The following is a 22,861-nucleotide window of genomic DNA, read 5'->3' as shown; positions in this document are numbered from 1 at the left end:
ATTGGGCAGTTTCAGAGAGTTACAATGGTCGGTAAATGCAATGAAAACAATTGGCTACAGCAATTTATTGATTTTACTTTTAAATACTTCAGTATATAGGATGTATTGAATATATACATGATATATGTGTACACATACACAAAGAGCCGTTTTGGGAGTCGAAAGATCCGACTCCCTAAAAAGAACCGAATTTCCCATCGCTACAAACCACAGCGTTTGGAGAAAAATGCACAAGCAAATGGTTTCACTGAATTTAGATTAGATGTTTCTATCTTATTTGTGTAGCAGAGTGGTTCTACAATCATGTTAGTGCATTCGTTGGGCAGTTTCAGAGAGTTGCAATCGTTGTAAACGCAATGACAACGATTGTCTACAGCAATTTTTTGATATTAGAAAATCTATATATTTTTTTACTTTTAAATACTTCAGTATATAGGATGTATTGAATATATACATGATATATGTGTACACATACACAAACGAACCGTTTTTGGAGTCGAAAGATCCGACTCCCTAAAAAGAACCGAACTTCCCATCGCTACAAACCACAGCGTTTGAGGTGAAAAGTACACAAGCAAGTGGTTTCACTGAATTTAGATTGTATTTGCTATTCAGAACACAGTTTATATAACAGCAGACTTGATGATACCACAGCGTAAACGCACTTTAATTAATTCCAGATCATTCTCAGCCTTTAAAAAAAAATCTACACAGACTATACATTTGCGGTGAAATCACCAAGCAATTAAAAAAAAAAAAAAAAAAAAACTTTCGCTTTTCGAACTACATCCCCCATGATACACCCGGGGCTAGCGCGCAGGCGCAGATGTGTTTATTTAGTATACAACAGCCATCCGGAAGCAGCACTTCTTGAAATTGACCGTACGGGTGTTTGGAGACTGCTCGGTAAAGTTTCTCGTCTTTTTGTGTTGCGTGTGTTTATCGACAGTACGGCTGTTTGTAAAAACACAGTGCGCACATTTTATTTAACCGCACGTGTCATGTTGGGGTTTTTGTCGCGAGCGAACGGCGGTTTGAATTCTAACGGTTAGGTGGCTGGCTAATGCGGCTAGCTCAGGCTAGGCCCGACTCCCATTCAGAGATTTACAGGTTTAACTTTGGTTTTAATGTGAATATGTTTTTAATTTGCGAACACACGGAGAAATGCGGGTGTCTCGGTGATGTGTGGCTGCTTCTGTTGTGATTATTTTGCCCTCAAAGCAGGTAAATAGTGAAGATAATCCGCACACAGCGAGGAAAAGATTAAGATGTCACACAGACAGCTTTTATTAATAGTTTCAGACCGTGTTAGTTTTCATTTATTACGTTTATCTTCTCAGTATTTTGTCGTTTTTTCTTGGAGAAGCTAAAAATAATTGACTTTATTTGACTCAAACTTGTTTGTAGTGTCAATATGTAACAGGAGATCTGCAAACCTGCTGTCAGGTTGGGACACATGCTGCAGTAGATTAAATTAAAGCCTTTACATTTTATTTTATTCTACTGTCAATCATTAACAGCCTGACTGTTTAAGGAGTTCCTGTTTTGTGTTTAATTTCACATCCACAGTCTGAGAGAGAAATGTGTGTTTTTTTAGCAGAAAGTCGATGATGTGTGGCTGCTTGTGTTTTGATTATTTTGCCCTCAAAGCAGGTAAATAGTGAAGATAATCTGCACACAGGTGTCACAGTTTTTGTGTCCAAAAGCTGATTCGTGACAACGTTTATCACGTTTTGTCTTCTCGGTAGAAACTCAAAACTTGTTTGTAGTTTCAATATGTAACAGGAGATCCACAAACCTGCTGTCAGTTTGAGATACGTGTCGGGTTAAGTTAAAGCTTCCCTTATTTTTTTTTTAGACGTGTCATCTTTCTCAGTTATTAACTGTTTTAATCTGCTTCCTATCACTGACTGCTGAGGAGTTCCTGTTTGGTGTTTTCAATTTCACATCCACAGTCGGAAAGTTGTTTCTAGTTTCAGCTCATCAGATGATCAGATATTTGCTATAGGTTGTCAGGGATGTCTCTGATAAATAAACACAGTTTCTTTTATTTTGTCATTAACATGTGAAGAAGTAAGACAGGGAAGATGTGATTGTTCATATAGCAGAGCCCCATCTGGTGGGTGGACGTTACTGTTGCAGTTCATGTTCATGAAGAGATCATTAAAGAAGAACATTCAAATTTAAAGTGACTTTATTAATCTGTAGCTTGGAGCAGCTTTACATGGACACAAAACATTTAGATACAAAGAAATTTTTTTATGAGATCATATAAAAGACAGATAAAACACACAGTGACTAAGTTAAAAAGACTACACAGCGTACAGGTTAGTTTTACGAGCAGGTAAAGTTAACGGCACCCTGATGGCAACAGAGAAAATTCACCTGTTCGTCCAGAAAAGAAGTCAAAATACTCACTGCTTTACGGAGGACTTGTTGGTTACAAAAAATAATTAATACCTCTTCTCTTTTACTGTGAAGGCTGTGAAACCAACAGACGAAAGAAAAAGTTGGTCTTAACTTTCTGCATGGAAATCAACAGATCTGTTGTTTTGAATGTTTTCAGATGGGAAAATAACTAATTTTGCATAAATCACCACAGCTGATGAGGATAAACGTTTACAGATGATGGAGGGATGGATGGAGTCGAACCTCATGTTTAAATATAAAAAACACGGTTTCTAAACTATGTGTTTTACTGTGCATTGCCACGTTCGCTGTTTCACACACTGCTCAGACAATGAGTTGCTTTAATGTGCTCTTACATAGTTATGAGCTAATGCTGTTGCACTAAGAAGGTCCTAGTAGAGTCAGTATCTGTCTTTATTTATCTTTAAAGTGTTTTTTATTTCTTTGGCCTGGGGAATATAGATTTTTAACTCTGTATTTGATCAGATGAACTCAGTGTGATCTCTTTGCATGAGAGCCCAACTGAGTACAGCAGCGGAAACATACAGATGAGGAGACATACAGTGATACAAACATAGTACAAAGTACTTAAGCTGGATGAAAACCGAGCAAACATCCGTAAATAGGTCTAAGATGAAGATCATCCAATCAAATGAGGCACTTAAGTTTTAAAATCTGTTCATATTTCATGTTCTGTAAAGCCGGTTCTTCACTTTTAGTTCAAATAGGATCAATAAAAGCCAACTGTTTATCACTGTTTTAAAATTAAACACATGAATAATGAACAGAAGTCGATCCCAGGTTTGTAATGTGTCTGTATTCTGTATTTCTGCCCGCTGCAGGTGTGATGGAGAGGTGATGTGTCAGTCAGAGGAGTGATAAGGCCCGAGCAGCCATGACTGAGTGCTTCCTGCCCCCCAGCAGCAGCCCCGCAGAGCAGCGCCGGGCCGAGCACCCAGGCGGCGTGGCCCGCACGCCGAGCTCCGAGGAGATCAGTCCCACCAAATTCCCCGGGCTGTACCGCACCGGGGAGCCGTCGCCACCTCACGATGGCCACCACCACCACCACGAGGCGCCTGACGCCTACGTGTCGGACGATGACAAAGAGCACAGCAAGAAGAAGAACAAGTTCAAGAAGAAGGAGAAAAGAAGTAAGAAGCTTGTTTTGGAAATTAAAAAATCAGGTCGATTTCTTGACACTTTGTGGCTCTTTCAGACATTTCCAACGTTGTCTGAAAGCTACAAGAACTGGCTGAAAGCTCTGGAAAATTTTCTATTAATAAACAAGTAAATCAAAACAATGATCACAGGTGTCAGAAAATGCAAATTGCTTACCACTAATTGCTTCTTTCTGCTGCGTTTACACATTATAATATACTTTAGAGGCACAGTAATTATGAGGCGATGTATCATAATTATAAAATCTGATTTTTGCAGCCTTGCATGCTCGAGCAAAATCCTATAATTCAGTCAAGGATAGGTGTTTGTTTATGTGATTTAAAGGTCCAGTGTGTTGGATTTGAAGTATCTATTGGCAGAAAATGAATATAATATTTATTAGTACGTTTTAGTGTGTATTATAGTTGCACGATACCCACGGTAACCACGGTACCCCGCGTAACCATGGTACTACCATGGATTACTATACTACCGGTGCCGGTTTCCGCTACTTTGTGGCCGCCTCTGCTCTCCTCCCGGCTTCTCACTGCATGCTACTCCCTTGTAAACAAACCAACATTGCAACTACTGCAACCGAACTACACAGCTGCTGAATGATTGGCTGTTTGCCTGTTACTGGTGACGTCCTGGGATGTTTCCGCACGCTGGGTCCGCCCGTCTGTTAGCTGATTGGCTGTTTGTGTGTTTCTGCCGGCAAGTACGAACTCCATGAAGACAGCTCTGCTTCGATAGAAATTCACCTCAAAACAAACAACAAGCTAAAGTTCTGTCTCGCCCAGACGTGCGCACGGCTTACAGTCACAAACACGAGACAACACACTCACCGTGGCCTGAGCGGCGAGTTGTTTTGTCTCGAAACTCGTTGTTTCAAACTTGTTTCAGTCTAATTCTTACTTCACCAGTATTATGTTTATCATGCACCAAACAACATTATAAGTAATTAATAAGTATTTATAATTTATACAAATACATTGCAGTGCAGTGCAGTACTTTGTCTGGTATAGTATCGTGGTTACTAATTTTTTCTACAGTAGCCCAGAACAGACTAAGCCAGAGTTTTTCCTACATGCTTAGAAGAAGACAGTGAGGCATGGGAGAGTGTTTAGTTGTAGGAAAACTCTGGCTGCAAAATTCACATAAAAAGCAGGAGGCCGTATCTAGACACTGTTCTGGGCTAATGTAGAAACATGGCAGGGATCCACTCTCACTGTAGATCTACAGGGCTCATTTTAAGACGACAAAAACACAACGATTCTTATTTTCAGGTGATTATACACTGATGAAAACTACATTCCTACATATAGTTCCTCTTTAATCTCACACACTGGACCTCTTAAATAGTGTTTCTAATTGTTTTTTAGCCACTATTTTCACTTGATTTGCTCAGCAGCTTTATCGTTAACCATCCAGAAGCTGCCAAACGCACGTCATAAACTTCAGGCAGGTTCAGCTTTAGAGCAGCTGAGGACTGAATAGTTGCTGAGTAAAGAGAAAGCGAGCTTCCCACTATCCCATCCTGTCGGCTGTTCCTGCCTGTCGTGGTGAGAAATGTTCCTTTTTACTGTGAATGTTTTTCACAGAGTGGTTGTCAGGATCATTGTCCACTTTTTTTTTCTTCTTCTTTTTCCGTGACTGTATTTAGCTCCACGCCAGGGTTCGGTGGGAGAGAGGAAGAGATGGACAGTTTCAGAGTACACCCTGGTGAAGGTGTGTCTCAGTCAGCGGTGTGATAAACAGGGTCTGTTCTCGGGGAAACCCAGAGTAGAGATAATTAGAGGAGACAAAAAACTGCGAAGAGGCCACTTAACTGTGTCTCTGACATCTTCCTGTAGCTGTAAATGTTTTAACCGAGACGGTTCTGGAGAGGAGAGGCGTAAGGTGCAGTGGGAGCTTTGCTAAATCGGTGACTGACCTCTTTTCCAAGTCCCCATTCTCCCCCTCCTTTGCTATCTCCTCTCTCTCACACATCTCTCTTCCTGTTTCTATTTCACTGCTATTATAGTTCTGTCGTAGGAGGAGGATAACAAACCAGGGGTGTTTCTCCCCCTCAGATCTAACCCTATTTTTTTGCCTCTTCCTGCTCACTCACAGCTGAAGGCTACGCCGCCTTTCAGGAGGACAGTTCAGCGGACGAAGCAGAGAGTCCCTCCAAGATGAAGCGCTCCAAAGGCATCCATGTGTTCAAGAAGCCCAGCTTCTCCAAGAAGAAGGAGAAGGACTTCAAGGTGAAGGAGAAGGGACCCAAAGAGGACAAGGCCAAGGATAAGGATAAGGATAAGAAGTCTAAAGACCTGACGGCTGCAGATGTGGTTAAACAGTGGAAGGAGAAGAAGAAGAAGAAGAAACCGACAACAGAGGCAGAGCCGGTGCCCGTGGAGACCCCCACCTTCAGGCCCATCTTTGGAGCACCTCTGGCTGAAGCTATCAAGAGGACAGCTCTGTACGATGGGATCCAGCTGCCAGCCATCTTCAGAGAGTGTGTGGACTACATTGAAAGTTATGGCATGAAGTGTGAAGGCATCTATCGAGTATCAGGTATAGAAGCGCTGGATGTCTTTGAATCTCAATGTTTATGTCTGATTGATACTCACATCAGTGTCTCTCTCTGTCTCAGGTATGAAGTCCAAGGTGGATGAACTGAAAGCAGCCTATGATCGTGAGGAATGCCCCTGTCTGGAGGAGTATGACCCCCACACGGTTGCCAGCTTACTGAAGCAGTACCTACGCGAGCTCCCGGAGAACCTGTTGGGTCGGGATTTGGTCCAGCGCTTTGAGGACGCCTGCGGTCGCCAGGTGGAGGCTGAGAAGGTGTCCGAGTTCCAGAGGCTGCTGGCCGAGGTGCCGTCCGAGAGCCGGCTTATCCTCTCCTGGCTCGTCACGCACATGGACCACGTCATCGTCAGGGAGGCAGACACCAAGATGAACATTCAGAATATCTCCATCGTCCTCAACCCAACCATACAGGTCAGAGAGGAAGGGACAGATGGAGCGGAGTGAATGGAATTTGTGATTAATGGGAAAAGATAACAAAGGAAGGAAACGAGGGGGCGAGTAAGATCAAGTAAAAATGTTACAGAGAGCAGCAATTCAACAACAACAGGCAAATAGAACGATTCTTAGGCCGTGTACTTCAAAGATAAGAAACCTCCCCTTAGCAACAAACCAACCCAGATTTTATTGGATCAAACAGTCAGCTCATCTCTAAAAACCCTGGCCCAGTTTAGAGAAGCTAATTTATTCCCACAGGGTCCATCTCTGAGGCTGCTCCACTTATTCTGAACTAACAGCAGCAGTAGCCACAACACTGTTAAATAAACACTTGTTTCAGTTAATGAGTGGAGCCCAGGGTCAGTTTAATCAGGCTGAGTAAATATGCAGGAATTTGTGTCGCAGGGATGATTTGGTTTCATACGACATGCGAGCAAACGCGGCACAAAATTAGCAACCAAAAAATGTGCAGGTGGCTGCTAAACAAAGCTATAGAGAAACTATCTGTGTGCAAGAGCAGGTCCAGTTTGTGCAGGGCTCTAAAGCTGATATGTTTACCTTGTGTTCAGATTGGGAACCGGGTTCTTTACATGTTTTTCACACACGTGAGGGAGCTGTTCGGAGACGTAGTCCTGAAGCCGGTGGTGCGGCCACTCCGCTGGTCCAACATGGCGACGATGCCGGCGCTGCCCGAGACGCAGGAGAGCATCAAAGAGGAGATCCGACGACAGGTGGGTCCCGCTGCAGGTGTGAAATTCAGTTCATGTTCGTGACGGAGATGAAGGAATAGTTTGACACCGTCTGTCTGTTTTAATATGAAACTGGAACCAGAGGCAATGCAGGAAGTAGTGCTGCATAAAACCTCAGGTTAAACCGCAACTGTTGCTTTTACAATGTGGTTTTTATACAAATTATACAAACCAGGCATGTTGAATAGTAACACTCAATAATAATGAAAATAATATGTAGTTGCTGTTTTAAATCAATTTCTTGTTAAAGAGTCTGGGCTGTAATAATTTGGAGGTTTGCCGCAGCTACTTCATGACGCCTTTGGTAAAATATGTACACACACTCTACCTCTTTATCGGGTGTGTTACTGTTATCAAACTTCATATCTATTTTTAATTAAGCAGATGACAAAGTACGGATTAGTGTTACATCGTGGATACATAGTAGTGCGGTAGGGATTTAGCAGAGTGAGCTGCTTTTTGTTTATATCACATTGTCCAGTCAGCAGTGCATATTTTTGTTTCTGCCTCCGTTTCACGCTGTGCCAGACGCTCCCACCATTTAATTTATGTGTCAGTGAATGCGTCACGCATGCAACATAAACAAAAAGTGGAGACACTGGTGCAGACATGTTTCGGTACTTTTTGAAAGTCGGTGTTAGTGCCTGCCTGTGTGTGACTCTTCAATGTCGTCCCAGTGAAAAGGGAAGTTAGGTGTTTGCATGTTAAACAGGGTTCCCACGCCTTCTTAAACATCAAATTCAAGGACCTTTTTCAGGGCTTCCACAGGCCCAGCTCCCTCAGATTTAAGGACCTAACATGGCATAGTTTGTGACACAGAAAGGTTAGTTACAACACTGGAAGACAAGTAGACATTCGTTCAGACAGCAAAGCGGAGACTGTTTACTTTAAACATTTAAAAAATATATCAGAAGTTCTGTTTCTGAAACAAAAGACATATTTTCAAAAACCTTCAAGGCTTCCCCCCTTAAATTCACAAACTTTCAAGGAAATGTGTGATGATTCATGCATGTGTTCCCAGTAAAAGTTTCTCCCAGACGTGCTGACTCTGCTGACCTTTTTTTCCTTAACCATCATCATTCAAGAATCACAAGTTTCTCTTGATTCCTGTAATCAGGGAATTGAAACTTATTTGAAGTTGTCAACAAAAATTTTGTCATGTCATTAAAAAAAAAAAAAAAAAAAATGTGTTTCAGGAGTTCTTGCTGAACTGCCTGCACAGAGACCTGCAGGCGGGGGTGAAGGACTTATCTAAAGAGGAGCGACTGTGGGAGGTTCAGAGAATCCTGACGGCTCTGAAACGCAAACTGAGGGAGGCCAAACGTCAGGTAGGCTGTGCCTGGATACTACTGTGTGTGTGTGTGTGTGTGTGTGTGTGTGTGTGTGTGTGTTTGTTATTTAGAGACATACTACATTGTAAATACTGATTTTTAAGCAAGCTAATGAACATAAACGTGTGTTTGCTGCACTTACGCTGCATTATTTTGTTATTTTTGTCCTGCTGCATACGGTGCAGCAAAATAATGCAATCTATGAACTAAACATCTGAACAAGGGTTAACATCACAGGGAAAGTCAGCGACTGTTGCTGGACTATTGTGCTTCATTTCCTCCTTCTGGTCATTTAGGAGTGTGAGAGTAAGATAGCCCAGGAGATAGCGAGCCTCTCAAAGGAAGACGTTTCAAAAGAGGAAATGACTGAGAACGAAGAGGAAGTAATCAACCTCCTCTTAGCCCAGGTGAGTCATTCAAGCACACACTCAAAATGCCACAAAGATATAATAATAATAATAATAATAATAATAATAATAATAATAATAATAACTTTATTTATATAGCTCCACAGAGTGCTTTAGAGAGCAGCGGACCTATAGAAGGCCACACAGGTTCAGATGATGAAGTAAAAATGTTCAACAAATGGCACAGACAGAACAATGAAAAGATAAATTAAGATGATAGAGCGCCTCAAGTGGAATTACAGTTTTTAGCACTTTCACATTGGTTTCATTTCCCAGCCACAGAGGTTGGTGCCACTTAGCGTCAACCTGAGCTGGATTAATTGTGTTTTTCTCTCCACAATCAGGAAAATGAGATCCTCACCGAGCAGGAGGAGCTGATCTCTCTGGAGCAGGTGCTCCGCAGGCAGATTGCAACCGAGAAGGAAGAAATCGAGAGACTGCGAGCCGAGATAGCTGACATACAGAGGTGAGACACGACTGACGCTGATTTTTACGTAGCAGATATGTTGTAGCTTAACGTGCACTAAAGGTCGCAGCCTTGTGCTTCTCAGTCGGCAGCAGGGTCGCAGCGAGACAGAGGAGTATTCATCAGACAGTGAAAGTGAAAGTGAAGATGAGGAAGAGCTGCAGATGATTCTTGAAGACCTGCAGAAGCAAAACGAGGAACTGGAGGTGAGAACGATCAACACACACACACACACACACACACACAGTTTATTTACCTGAAAGTGTGTTGAGTTATTTATGTTCATGTACTTAGTCTGAGAATTTCAGGAATGGTTTCCTCTGTGAGGTTGTCACTGTCTGTGTTTTAACCCCGTAGAACAAGAACACCCACCTGAACCAGGCCATCCACGAGGAGCAGGAAGCTATCTTGGAGCTGCGCGTCCAGCTTCGCCTCCTGCAGAGCCAAAAGCTGCAGCAGGAACTCACCGTCCAGCAGCCGCCGGTCGAACAGGCCCCACCCACGCAGCCGAGCCCGGAGCCCCGCAGCGAGGAGCAAACCAAACGCCCCGTCGCCACGGTGGCTGCCGCCACAGACGCAGCTGTCTCAGCCAACGGCAAGGCAGCTAAGGATCCCTCGAAGCCGTCGCCAAACAAAGACAGGAGGGACACCAACATGTGAGGTGTCGTCTCGGTGATGTATTTGGTGGCTCTGTGCTGCTGCTGTACATCTCTCCCGCTGGTCAGTTGTCCCGTAGTGTCGCTCGTTAACCACTTGGAGATTTCACTTTGCTGGAGTTCATTAACAAGTGGCAGCCATGGGAAAAAAAAATCTGTTTTTATATAGCGTCTGTGGCGTCCTCAAATCAGATACTTTGTTTGTTTTGCATTTTCCCCACACAAACACCTAAAAATAGAGACAACTGGCTGCAGCTGAGAGAGACTTAGGTGGACCGTATTATCAGATTCACAGTGCCAAGCCTGTATGAAGGAAGAAGAAATGAAGGGATTCATAAAGCAGGAGGATGGAGGAGAGAGGAAAGAGGGAGGCGCCTTGCCAGTATGTGACATAAAGTGTATTTTTTCGCTGGTAAAGGCTCAGGAAGTGAGCGCTGATCAGATATAATCCCTGTTTGTCCTTTACCTGGATGCAAATTTGACATGTTAGGATAGAGACCACTGTGCCATACATAACTGAAAGATGCCAGACCTGGACACGTTTCCTCCCCCCACAGAGAACCACTAAACACAAAAGCTCTTTGAATAATGAAGAATTTATGATTGGTCTATCTATATATTATATATTTAAGTAGTATTCGGAAGAATACGGATGACTATTCGAGAAATAGCTTTTTAGTAATATATGAATATATGTATAAATATATTGTAGATGCTTTCTTTAAAAAAAAAAACACACGGTGGCGTCGTACCTCGCAACTGACCAGTGGACGTAAATTTAAAAAAAAAAACGAATTCGCAACAAAATGTGCGTTCATCGCTGCGACATCGCACGGTCACTCTGTGAAACAACACTTTGCTTTGTAAGTGCAATCATCATATCACCCCCTCCCCGCCTCCTCCGTTTCCCAAAATAACAAAATCTGTAGCGATGATTCCTGTCGCCAAACTGTGTGCAAAGACACGCAGGAAGTTTAGTTTTTTTTTGTTGTTGTGTATTTCTTTTCTTCTTTTTTTTTAACTCTTGATGTGTGGAGTTTATCGTTCATGGCATCAGTCAAATCAATCATTTAATTTCACACCTGATCCATGAAAGTACTGTCATCATTCAGTGATATTTAAAGCAAAGGCATGGCCTGACTTACTTACAATTTGTGTACATTATTGTAAAATTGCAAACATACTGTATTTTCAGCTCTTATGTTTTGTCATGTTCTTTTTTATTATTATTATTATTATTATTATTAATGATCTGTATGGAGTATGCTAGTGTGACTGCCCCTGCTTTGGTCACGGGCAAATCAAAGCAATCTCATCTGGATTCATGATTCAACGTGTTTATTAATCCTGTGACTGAAACAGCTAGTTTGGGCTCAGAAGCTTCTCATAAGGTTATTTTCATATTGTTACAAGCTTTTTGTAGCTTATTGTTGCAGACAGAATAATGCTGTGAAGAATAAAGTGTCGATCTGAGTAATTTACCTGAACCTCTGCCTCTTTTTTTTTTTCTCTCTTTCTCTCCTAATGTTTACTCCTGATATTTGCACCCTTTTACTCAGAATCAGTGTTTTATACCAAAGAGATAGTGGAACCACCCGACTTTTTTCTGTTGTTGCTTTAACTGGTTTCCGATTTGGAAAGTAGCCTCGTCAAGCAGCAGAAAAACAGACCAGATGTAAGTAAAATGGTTTTTCAAAATTAAAGCATAGCTTTAACTTGGTACAAATGCTTCCTTGCTGAATCACAAACGGACGATTTGAAGCTTTAGGTGCACATACACTAAGAAAGTACTTTCAACATTTAAATAGCCAGGGAGAAGGAGCATATGTACTTTTAAAATGTTTTTAACAAGGTAATTAAGGTTTTTTTTTTCTGTGTGTTTTAAAAAAAACTAAATCAAGCACACTATACATAGACTTTATAAAACATGGGCATAGTATCTGTGAGGTTTCTGAAGCTCAGATTTTGGTATCCTGCCTCACCTGAGGTTGGCTGCATGATGCCTGGTTGCTCAAACAAGCCACCTAAAATCAATCAAAATCAAAATTCACCCTCAGTACAATTGTCATGCACGGGGAAATTAGCTATAGAGACCAAAACTATTTTTTGTACCAGGCTGTAAACATGTTTATTTCTGCTGTGAAGTTGGATGTTTTGATATGAGGGTTTATGGAGACTGACTCACTTCTGCAGCCAGCCTCAAGTGGACGTTTGTGGAACTGCAGTTTTCAGGTTTGGAGATTAACAGTCGTTCTATAACAAGCCGCAACATCTGGCTAGGAAATAAAGCCATGTGCTAAATACTGGAATACTTCGAGTGGCCACTTGAGGCTGGCTACAGAACATTTCAGTCTCCATAAGTCCCCATGGTAAAATGTCACAACTTCACAGCAGAAATAAACATGTTTACAGCCTGGTACAAAAAACAATTTTGGTCTCTATAGCTAATTTCCCCGTTCATGACAACTGTACTGAGTGTGATTTTTTTATAGAACTCACCTGTCCAAATTATATTAAGTCTTAAAATTACGCATAATTAACAGGGTGACAGGTAGGTGTCATTGCAGAGCGCCCAGGCTGCATTCGGCCCACCTATGTATTATTGTCAACCTCTATATTTCACATCCATAAAGGTAAATTTCAAGATTCATCACCACCACCAAGTTGATTATTATTTTAAGTTAATTACTAATAAAAAAAAATGTCTAACTGTAATGAATATTCATGCAGATATTTTCAACCAATAAGCTGCGACAACAGTTATAACTAGAACTTTATTTACATGTAAGTCTGTCACATCTAAGTTTTATTTTTGCTTTTCTGTTTTCATGCCTTTCCCTTTTGATCCTTACTATCACTTAAAACCCACCTGCCTTTTCCATCTGATTTAATTGCATTGCCCTATTTTAACCTGTTTTTAATGTTGTATTCTTGTTGTATCTTGTATTCTTTGATATACTTTTTATGGTTCTTCTTGTTTGTTTCTGTTATTTGCTGTCTACTCTCATTTATTGTACGGTGTCCTTGGGTGACAGAAAGGCGCCTATGAAATAAAATGTATTATTATTATTATTATACTATCGTGTAACTATGCTGGTGCTATGTTACTATTGTACAATGTGAACTAGTATGACAGTCATTGATTCTTTAGCTGGCTCTGCTGGTTTTATTTTGAAAGTCGCCACCGGAAACCGTGCTTGCCGTGGACAGCGCTGTGACAGCGGTTCCTCGTGGATGGTCAGCCCGTCTGTCTGTCTCCGGGGCTGGGTTTGTCTTTTATCCGAGAAGAGAGACAGAGGAGGAAAAAAGAAAAAGATAGTTTAAAGCATGACGGGACAAAGACACACTGAGTGAACACTGACAAATAATGATTTAAAAAACTCTTCACAACGTTAACCACCATGGCTATAAGGGAGCTCAAAGTTTGCCTTTTAGGGGTAAGTTGCAGATGTTTTTTTTTTTTTTGTTGATCCACTTTTCTGGTGGGGAAAAAATTCCTTCATGTCTGCTTGCCGTTAGTGCAACTAACCGACAACATTTGACCGTTAAAAGAGGAGTTAACGGCTCCAACCGACACGAATTCTCCGTAACTAACGGTTTTTTTTTTAAATATATACATAAAATAAAACCGTTCTCCACTTTATCGTGTTGTTCGTCTGAAAAACTTAAAATGTTGATGCCAAAACCAGTAGCTAACCGACCGGTGGGCGCAGCAGCGCATTTTCTATTTGTTTCCTCGTCGTGTTTTTATTTATTTATTTATTTAATGTTTTTTTGTAATTTTCTTTAACGGCTCTCTGACAGTTTATCAGCCGTTACGTCACCAACGGACGAGCCGTTAGATTTCCTGCTGCGTTAGCGAAACACAGCAGGAGTCCCTGTTTATATAGACGGTGACAGGGATGTTTGGGACTACAAAAAGATTTGTAGTTCTTTAATGAATTTAAAGAGAGGACCTGCTTTTAGACCCACTTTAACGTTTAGCAGGCCCTGTACATTCCGCCACAGCCCACTGACATGCTCACCAAGCATTTTTATCAACCGACCAAAGCCACACAGACTCTCCTTAACTAGTCTTTTGTTTGGTACGTGACTGTCTGTTTGATCTATAATGAGATTTATTCATTATTTTAAATATGTGAAGTCAAGAGCTGTCATAATGATTGCATGACCAAAAAAAGTTCATCCTTCATTTAAAGGTCCAGTGTGTCAGATTTCATGGCCTCTATTCAACGACTACGGCAGAAATTTGAATAAAATGTATAAAGCATGTTTTCATTAATGTATATTCACTTAAAAATAAGAATTGTTATGTTATAAGGAGTCTGTGACATGAGGGGGTTGCAATCTGCCACTACATCCTGTCATGAACACAGCTGCTTTACATGATTAGGGGGTGTATTGTGTTGTCATGCACAAATAAGTAATATTGATCATGAATTCAGAGCTAGTTGTGGACTAACAAATCCACAACTAGTTCGATGGTGTGAGCATGTGACCAGACCAGACTCTTTCCTAATCAATGAGGGGTCAATCATGACCAGTGATGTTGTTCAAAGTGGTGTGACTGATGTGCAACCTTGTGTTTTTCAGGACACTGGAGTTGGAAAATCCAGCATTGTTTGCCGGTTCGTTCAGGATCATTTCGACCACAATATAAGTCCCACAATAGGGTAAGTCCATTGTGTTACAAATCACAAAACACAATCAAACATCACTGAAGTCAGGGTTTAATGTCAAATCAGGTCGGCTACAATCTAATTTCAAGTTTTACTACGCGAGGTGTCAAAAAAAAGAATATTTTTACAATAAAAAGAGATTTAAAACAGTTAAGTCAGCTGATATATTGATCCCAGTATAACTAATTAAATGATTAAACTCTGTGCAAAGAACCATCAAAGTAAAGAGTGATTTACAGAGGGAGTAATATCACCTCTGTGTTAGCTCAATTAGTCTCAAAACTTCTTATTTTTTAAAGTAATAGATTACATTTAAAGTCTAGTACTGGGGGGTTTGTTAAAAACTACAAATACAAGTGAAAATACTGTAAGTTAGAGCAATGCCAAGCTGAAACACACTGAGGAAAGAGCTATGGTTATTGATGGTAACATTAGTTCCACTTTGTCACTGTGATTTTTATGCTCTTGCTTGTTTGTCGGTTGATTCGTGGGCCTCTGACTCTTGTGGGCGCTGCGTTGGTGTGTCCAGGCGACACGCATGTTATTTGTTTCCTGCTGACTTGTACTCATTTGTTTCCTGTGCCTCTTTTTTTTTTGTAAAGAATATTCTTAGAAGCATTGTTGTGAAATGCTCTTTGTCATCCTGCAGAGCATCATTCCTCACCAAGACAGTGCCATGTGGAAATGAACTGCACAAATTTCTGATCTGGGATACGGCCGGACAGGAAAGGGTGAGTACACTGACAACATAAACTCCTCGTTTATTCACTTTTAGCTTTAAATTAACACACACATGACTGCATGAGTCATGTTTTTTAATTTTTCCATTCCATCAGGAAGTTGGCAGTGAGGGTTAGGCGTGAAACAAGATGAGTCACGTAGGGTTCAAAGGTCCTAAGACTGTGGTGATTTAGTTTATGGGGGTTGGTGTTTGTGGTTGAAGCTTGCCAGATATGCTTACACCATGGAAGGTATTATTAATATTCTCTGTGACCAGAGTTTATCTGTGTGTAGAACTTTGTCCCATGTGTGTGTGGTCTTCTTGATGTTGAAACCGTTTGCACTTTCCTTTTACATGATACGTTGATCTGTCATGTGATTTGATATATCACTATCTCCTTGTCTCTGGTTGATACAAAAACTTGTAGAAAAATATCTATCACCGATAATACATCACAATCAACTTTACATATTTTCATCTTAACACAACAAAAAGAAACACTGAATATTTATCAGTTCAAGTAAATAAATTCTGTTATGATTAATTAATTCATAAGCAATAATAATAATATTAATAGATTAACATTTATAAATAGGTAGATTGATACTTTCTTTATTGATCCTGAGGGAAATTCAGGCATCCAGTAGCAGCATGAGACACAGTAAACATACATTAAAATTAGACCTGTAAAGATCAGGTTAAATTTAAATTAAACCTGTGAAAAGATACAAATAGAAAACTATGTATAGAAATCATAAATATAGTTTCAAATAGAGTTAATAGAGAATTACACAGTAACTAGTTTAAAAGCAAAATGATAAATAGTTGGAACAAGGAACGTTGGGATCTTTATAAACCAATAAATGATCTTGAAATCGATCATCCAGTTCAGAGACTTTAAAACTGAGGTAATGTGTGCCCCCTTCCTGGTCATGGTCAACAGACATGCAGCTGAGTTTTGGATTAACTGTATTTGAGCTGTATTCTTCTGAGAGAGACCAGAAACTATCTTAAAACATTACAATAGTGACTATAATAATAGATAATAAAGAGATTAGTGTCTCTGCTCTCTGGTGTCCTTAAAATGATAAAAAAAAACATTGTTAGTTGTGTTACTAATATGAAGTTCAGGATCAAAGATAACTCCCAACTATTAAAGAAGAACTATAATCTAGTAACAAGTTTTAAATATAGCATGAATACTAAGAATTTGTCCCAGGCGTAATTTGAGGAAATGATGTCACTGCACTAGAATAACTCAGATGTTGTCATTATGAATACTGACCGCATGCAGTGTGAAGACACTGAGAGGATTTTCACCACCCAGTGGCACTCTAGAGTAAAGTTTTGACAAGTAGGGCCCCCTCAGTGTTTGTATGGATGATGTGTTACACATTTCTGCTGACTAGTCGGTGGTAATGTCTGACTGCAAGGCGATGTAAACAATGCAGATAAAGCTCCGGATGTTTCTTGAGGAAACAAATGCATTCGACATGTTTGTTTAGGCCTTGAGGATGCTAATATTGGACTTTGGTGTCATGTAAACAACACTGTTTACCATGAAGACCCCTTAAGGGGCATTTAAATACAGAAGTCCTCCCATAAGAACATTCTTCTAAACACTAGAGCGACCTTCAGAGTTGAAACTTGTAAGGAGGAAACTTTTTCCATCCGCCACTCATCACTGAAGAATGTATGGACATAGTCCACACACAGTGCGGTTTGTGTTCACTTCAAATGGTCACAGACTTGATATGATATAATTATTGATCACACTAACTTCTATAAACGTGTTGTCTTCTTTTAGTTTCACTCATTAGCTCCTATGTACTACAGAGGATCGGCTGCTGCTGTCATTGTCTATGACATTACTAAACTGGTAAGAATCACTGTTATCATCTGTGAAGGTAGATTTCTTTCAAAATGTATGAAATATGTTTTGTCGAAAACACGTGAACATACTTTGAATGATATATTACTGAAATGTGGAAGACCAGTTCTCAGTGTGGGAGTTTGTGGGCGGTCCTAAAGGGTGGCTCGATGACACACTGAGGCCACCCTGAGCATAGCCCTGCACTCCTAGCACTGTGATGGTATAAAAGCCTTCAGCACGTTAGCATCAGTAGTTCTTTGTCCAGAGTCCAGATAAAAATACACTGGTGACGGGACACAGGACATCTTTTATATGCACCAGTAGCTATGACAGGGAATATATGTAGTCAGATCTGATGTTTACGTGTCGGTAACGCCACACATGAACCGAGAGACACCTCCCCAGGTGAGAGAGACAAATATATATACATAAATGCATCTTGCTCAGAGAGAAAGTCTGCTCTGACAAACACATATTTATTCTATACAGACTGTAAATTAAGCTTGTGTTGGGTGGTGACATGGTCAATAGTCTCAAATCCAACAGAGCAGATGATAAAATTCTTGTAACTAACAACCTTTTTGTCCAACCTACCATCTTGCCCTTAACCCATGTGAGAAGAAGCCGGTTTCACACTATGACACATTACTTTTCCATCACTCAGGGATGCCTTGCTTCCACGACCTACAAATGTCATTCTTTCCTGGTCTGTTAATGGAAAAAACATCTTAATGCGATGAATGTGTGACACAAATTGTAGAAAATGTTTGACTATACACTCATAAAGAACCTCTCCCAGGGTTGACCTTGATGTGTTGTTGTTGTTGTTAAGGACTCTTTTCAGACACTGAAGAAGTGGGTGAAGGAGCTGAAAGAACACGGTCCAGAGGACATTGTTGTAGCCATAGCAGGGAACAAGAATGATTTAGGAGACATCAGGTGAGTTTTTTTAAACAGTCATAGCTATAATCAGGAAGATTACGGTGATAAAATATATACTAGACCACAAAAGTCTAATTTTAACAGTTATAAGTCTGTCTTGAATCAGCACACACATTTCTTTGGACTGCATCACTTCCTTTGACTTTGAGCACAGAAAACTAAAACAAGGTGTCTGTGTCTTTCTTTACAACAGAGGCTCATTGTTATGTACAAAACAATAAAGTAATCTTGCCGTTGTACCTGTGACGTGGCTCATGTCAAGTCTGCCTCATGCCAAGAAAATCCTGTTTCAGTAATTGTCAATGTGATCTCTAGTTGTCTTGTGAGAGGACAGTAGCAGGGCAGGTTGAGGAAACCAGCTGAGGCTACAGCAGCAGAAATATTTGCTTAAGAGCCATAAAGTTCTGCGCACACACAAGACCATAAAACACACAGTGTGTTGTTCTTTGTTTTACTTTTGACCCCAGTGTAGCTAAAGACACATATCTATGAGTGTGTCACATCAGTATAAGACAGACGACACTTCAAGTTTATTGAAGTTTTTCTCCTTTTAACAAACAAAACAGAAAACAGTATTAAAGGGGAAGAACACATCCCCCTATCAGGGCCAGCATCACTATCAAAGACACTTAAACACAAACGAGTACACAAAAATCCATCCATCCATTTTCTTCCACTATTCTGGGGTCAGGTCATGCTGGCAGCAGGTTTAGCAGGACGTTTCAGGCGTCCTTCTCCACAGGAAAGCATTCCAGCTCCTCCTGAGGGACCCCAAGATGTTCCCAGGCTTATATAGTCCCTCCAGCGGGTTCTGGGTTGGCCCCGGGGTCTCCTCCCAGTTGGACGTGCCTTGAACGCCATCATCAGAAGGCGCACAGATTCCTGTACCACCTCAGATGACTCCGTTCAATGCAAAGGAGCAGCGGGTCTAATCTAATCTCCCTCCGGATGTCCAAGCCTCTCTCTGGCTGAGCCAAGCCACCCGGCAGAGGAAGCTCATTCTTTCGGTCACTACCCAAGTCGAGTTCAAGTCTAAGAAATTGTGCAGTAAAATTCAGTTACAACATCTATGGATGGTTAGTAGTTCAAACCTCAGCTCAAGTGTCCAAGTCGAGTCCAAAGACACTTAATATGTAGGTGTAAATGGTTGTTGTTTGCTTCTGTGTGTCGGCCCTGTGATGAACTGGTCATCCCCCATGACCCTGATGAGGAGAAGTGGTTATAGAAAATGGGTGGATGTTTACAACTCCATACACAATAAATAAAATTACCAAAACACAAACATGTATAATTCAGACTTATTGGCACCTTTTTGTTATCAGAAAAACTTCCATTCCTCTTCCATGTATCGTCTTCTCCTGCAGACTTCTTCTTCTTACCTGTGAACCTTCGTCCAACGCTTACTTTAGCTTTTCTTTTTAACAGGGAAGTTCCTATGAAGGAAGCTAAGGAGTTTGCTGAATCAATTGCAGCTATTTTCATCGAGACTAGTGCCAGAAATGCTGTCAACGTTGAGGAGCTCTTCCAGAAAATCAGTAGGTTTCACGTCTTCAATGTATGTTGTTGTTTTATTTTGGAAGTTTCCGAGAAAACAGAAAGGAAGGAAGCCTTTCAGTAACACTGGAAGCTGTTATTTATATGTTGTTTTGTTATGTGGGATGGACCAGCTTAACGGCACAAGACAAAAATAAAATAATCATTAATTAAATAACTAAATGTGACTCATCTACTGTTCATGTTGCTGCTTTTGTGCTTCTGTTTCTTCAACCTTCTTGTTGTAAACATGTTTCTGCTTTAATGTATTATATTTGTTTTTGACAACCAAAATGATTTATTTGAATTAATAACATTTTATTAATGTACCCCTTAGTAGCAATAAAACAGCGTTTTACATGTTTAAAATAGTTAATTCGACCGTGGCGTCTCTGTAAATGACTCTGTGCTGTGTGTGTTCAGGTAAACAGATTCCACCCCTGGAAAACATTGAGGTGGAGAGCAACGAGTCCTTTAAACTCACCAGGCAGCCTGCTCCGTCCACCAGGAGGTGCTGCTAGTACCGACGGTGGCTGATGAGATTACTTCCTCCAGCACTACGGACTCCACCAGCACAGCACAGTATATAGTCCACAATGCACACAGTGTCTTTACTCAACCCGGGAAAGACAAAAACCAGTGGACAGACAGACAGACGGAGGTCAGCTTGCACATGTGGTCAGCTGCAGCATGAAACAGAAAAAGTATTACGTATGTGTCTTTGCACATTTCTTTCATTTAATTGTAGCAGTTTTGTCTGTGATGAGGCCGGGAAGCAGAAAGACTTCAGTTTGTCCCCCTCAGGTGGAGTTTTACCTGAATTACATAAAGATTTCTGTCTGGGTGGTGTGCTACATCATTACAAAGAGACAACTTTACCCCATTTTTAGACTTTAGTACAAATTAATAGGTCATACGTGCTTTTTAAAGCCGGGTTCATCGCTGTTGATGCAACTACATTTTCATTTACGAGAGTCACCTGCTCTGTAGATCTTCATCGCACTGTGCCTCTTCAGTCGCACACGTTAAAATGAATTTTTTTCAAGGCTACACTTTATCTATCGTGGAGCTTTTAATGTACGTGTATGTATCATCTCTTGTATGGGATTTAATTAGAATATTTGAATGAGAGGTTGTCGAGATTAAAACTTTTAAAGACGAGCACTCGGGTTCTGTAGCTCAGACGCAGCGGCTTTACATTCCACCTCGTCATGTGTTTGCGCACACACACACACACACACACACATTTTGCTGTATAAACAATAACGCTGCAGAATAAACAGCTTAGAGGCCTAAATCGTAAAGAAAACAATTACAGTATGACACCCCCTGTTGAAACACTGTGACCAATACTAGGATTGTTTACATAGTGATTTGTTAAAGATGTTTTCTACATGCTGAAATGTATTGTCTGAGATTTCACTACAGGGAATGTTATACGACTGCCAAAACATGTGTTTGTTTTCCATGTGTGTTAAAACCTGCATGCGTTTTTAAAAAAAAAAAATTAACTTTCATAAGAGTTTTATATACCAACCAAACTCTTTAACGAACCAATCAAGTTTAACTTGCAGAACAAGTGGAAGAAGAGTCACAATGAGAATCGTCCTTAGCCCTGTGTAGACCGAGAGTTTGATGCCCTCGATTAAGACCACTTGATAAGTGTATTAGTACTTTTGCGGTATTAATTTGGAGTTACTTTTGTATTCAAACATTTCTCCTTAACAGGTAAAACATTGACATCAGTGTTGACTATGTAACAGTATTTCTGGTTCTACATTTCCACACATGTTTACATTTGTACTTAAGTTTGTTTGTACAAGTTAAAAACGTATGACGAGGTAACACAGTCCTGGTCTCAGTGCGTCCCTTTAATGGAAAATCAAACCAGACTAGGCTAATTATTGTGGCTTCGTTTCCCGGCGTGTTCCCAAGTTTCCATGGGAAAAATATCGTGTCGTCATATAATCACCGAGGATATTTCACTTTAAGAAAAATAAACATGCCGGGCATGTGACGACACTCTTCCAGTAAAATGTTAAAAACGGTGATCAGCTGAAACTGAATTAGGAGCTGCTCCGTGGCCCAGATTTATAGTTAGTGTCAAATTTACCAGCAGATCGATGAAAAGGTTTTTTAATTTTTTTTTACGCAGTTTGGCTCGATATTACCTCCATATGAGAGAAAATGAACACACTGAGTAAAGAAATGTTATCAGAATTTAAATGTTGACATTGTAAAGAGATTTCCAGATAGTATTATGAGTCGCCACACAAGTGCCTTTTTAATGTTTCTCTAAAGAAATGACTGAGAAGTACATACTGTTAGAATAATGCATGAAATACGTGATGACTAAATCAGTGCAGACTAACGGTGTACTTTGAAACTGCAGCCATCCTTATCCTGAGTCATGCTTCCCTGTATTAACTTTTGTATATTAATCAATGTAATAAAGTAGTGATTCCTCTATTTTTCTGCGTTGTTTTGTGTCACTTTGACCTTTTCTAAGGTGAAAACACACACCAGAACACTCTTAGTGGATTTAAAGGTAGCCTCTTTGATTTTCTGTTTAAAGTTTTTTTGACAGACACCAGACGAGGGGGATTCACCAGCAAAAAGGTCATGACTCGGATTAACCTCCTGATGTCATGAGAACATGGTTTGCATCTCCAACTGAACTACCTGAAACCTAAACTCTGTGTGAAAATGACTCTAATTTGGTTAGGCGTTTACTCCAGTGGCGGCAAACCAGCCTGTGGGTGTGCGTTGCTTTATTGAATTTCAGCGTTTTGTCCAAGAGATACTGCTCTCTTAAAGCCTGCCACATATATAGTTCACATGATCTTTTGAAAGGCTGTAAACAGCCCAAATTACACGCAGAGTGCAGCGTACTATACGGTCCTACTCAGTACAAACCAGTGGATTACT

General features: G+C 40.5%; 2 protein-coding genes across 4 annotated transcripts; both read left to right on the top strand.

The window, feature by feature from the left end:
• The first annotated feature begins 791 nt into the window (after positions 1 to 791).
• Positions 792 to 11,672, top strand: ralbp1 (ralA binding protein 1). 3 transcript variants are annotated; one of them, XM_027288950.1, is made up of 10 exons: positions 792 to 906; positions 3,252 to 3,560; positions 5,680 to 6,123; positions 6,203 to 6,552; positions 7,146 to 7,307; positions 8,522 to 8,653; positions 8,953 to 9,063; positions 9,408 to 9,529; positions 9,615 to 9,735; positions 9,887 to 11,672. In XM_027288950.1, exons 2-10 carry the CDS (start codon positions 3,305 to 3,307, stop codon positions 10,187 to 10,189), a joined length of 2,001 nt encoding a protein of 666 aa, XP_027144751.1. In that variant the 5' UTR covers positions 792 to 906; positions 3,252 to 3,304; the 3' UTR covers positions 10,190 to 11,672. The 3 variants fall into 3 exon arrangements, with proteins under 3 accessions (XP_027144751.1, XP_027144756.1, XP_027144754.1); XM_027288955.1 differs by lacking the exon at positions 792 to 906 and adding an exon at positions 1,001 to 1,110; XM_027288953.1 differs by lacking the exon at positions 792 to 906 and adding an exon at positions 1,117 to 1,224.
• A 1,702-nt stretch (positions 11,673 to 13,374) lies between these two features.
• Positions 13,375 to 22,402, top strand: rab31 (RAB31, member RAS oncogene family). The gene is made up of 7 exons (XM_019257670.2): positions 13,375 to 13,622; positions 14,779 to 14,858; positions 15,514 to 15,595; positions 17,393 to 17,464; positions 18,291 to 18,397; positions 19,826 to 19,935; positions 20,357 to 22,402. The coding sequence occupies exons 1-7, from the start codon at positions 13,587 to 13,589 to the stop codon at positions 20,452 to 20,454; spliced, it is 585 nt and encodes a 194-aa protein (XP_019113215.1). The 5' UTR covers positions 13,375 to 13,586; the 3' UTR covers positions 20,455 to 22,402.
• Positions 22,403 to 22,861: the final 459 nt, after the last annotated feature.

The sequence above is a fragment of the Larimichthys crocea genome, chromosome II, assembly GCF_000972845.2.
Source record: "Larimichthys crocea isolate SSNF chromosome II, L_crocea_2.0, whole genome shotgun sequence".
NCBI lineage: Eukaryota > Metazoa > Chordata > Actinopteri > Sciaenidae > Larimichthys > Larimichthys crocea.
Note: the sequence above shows the minus strand (reverse complement) of the source record. Positions and strands in the feature narration are given on the sequence as shown.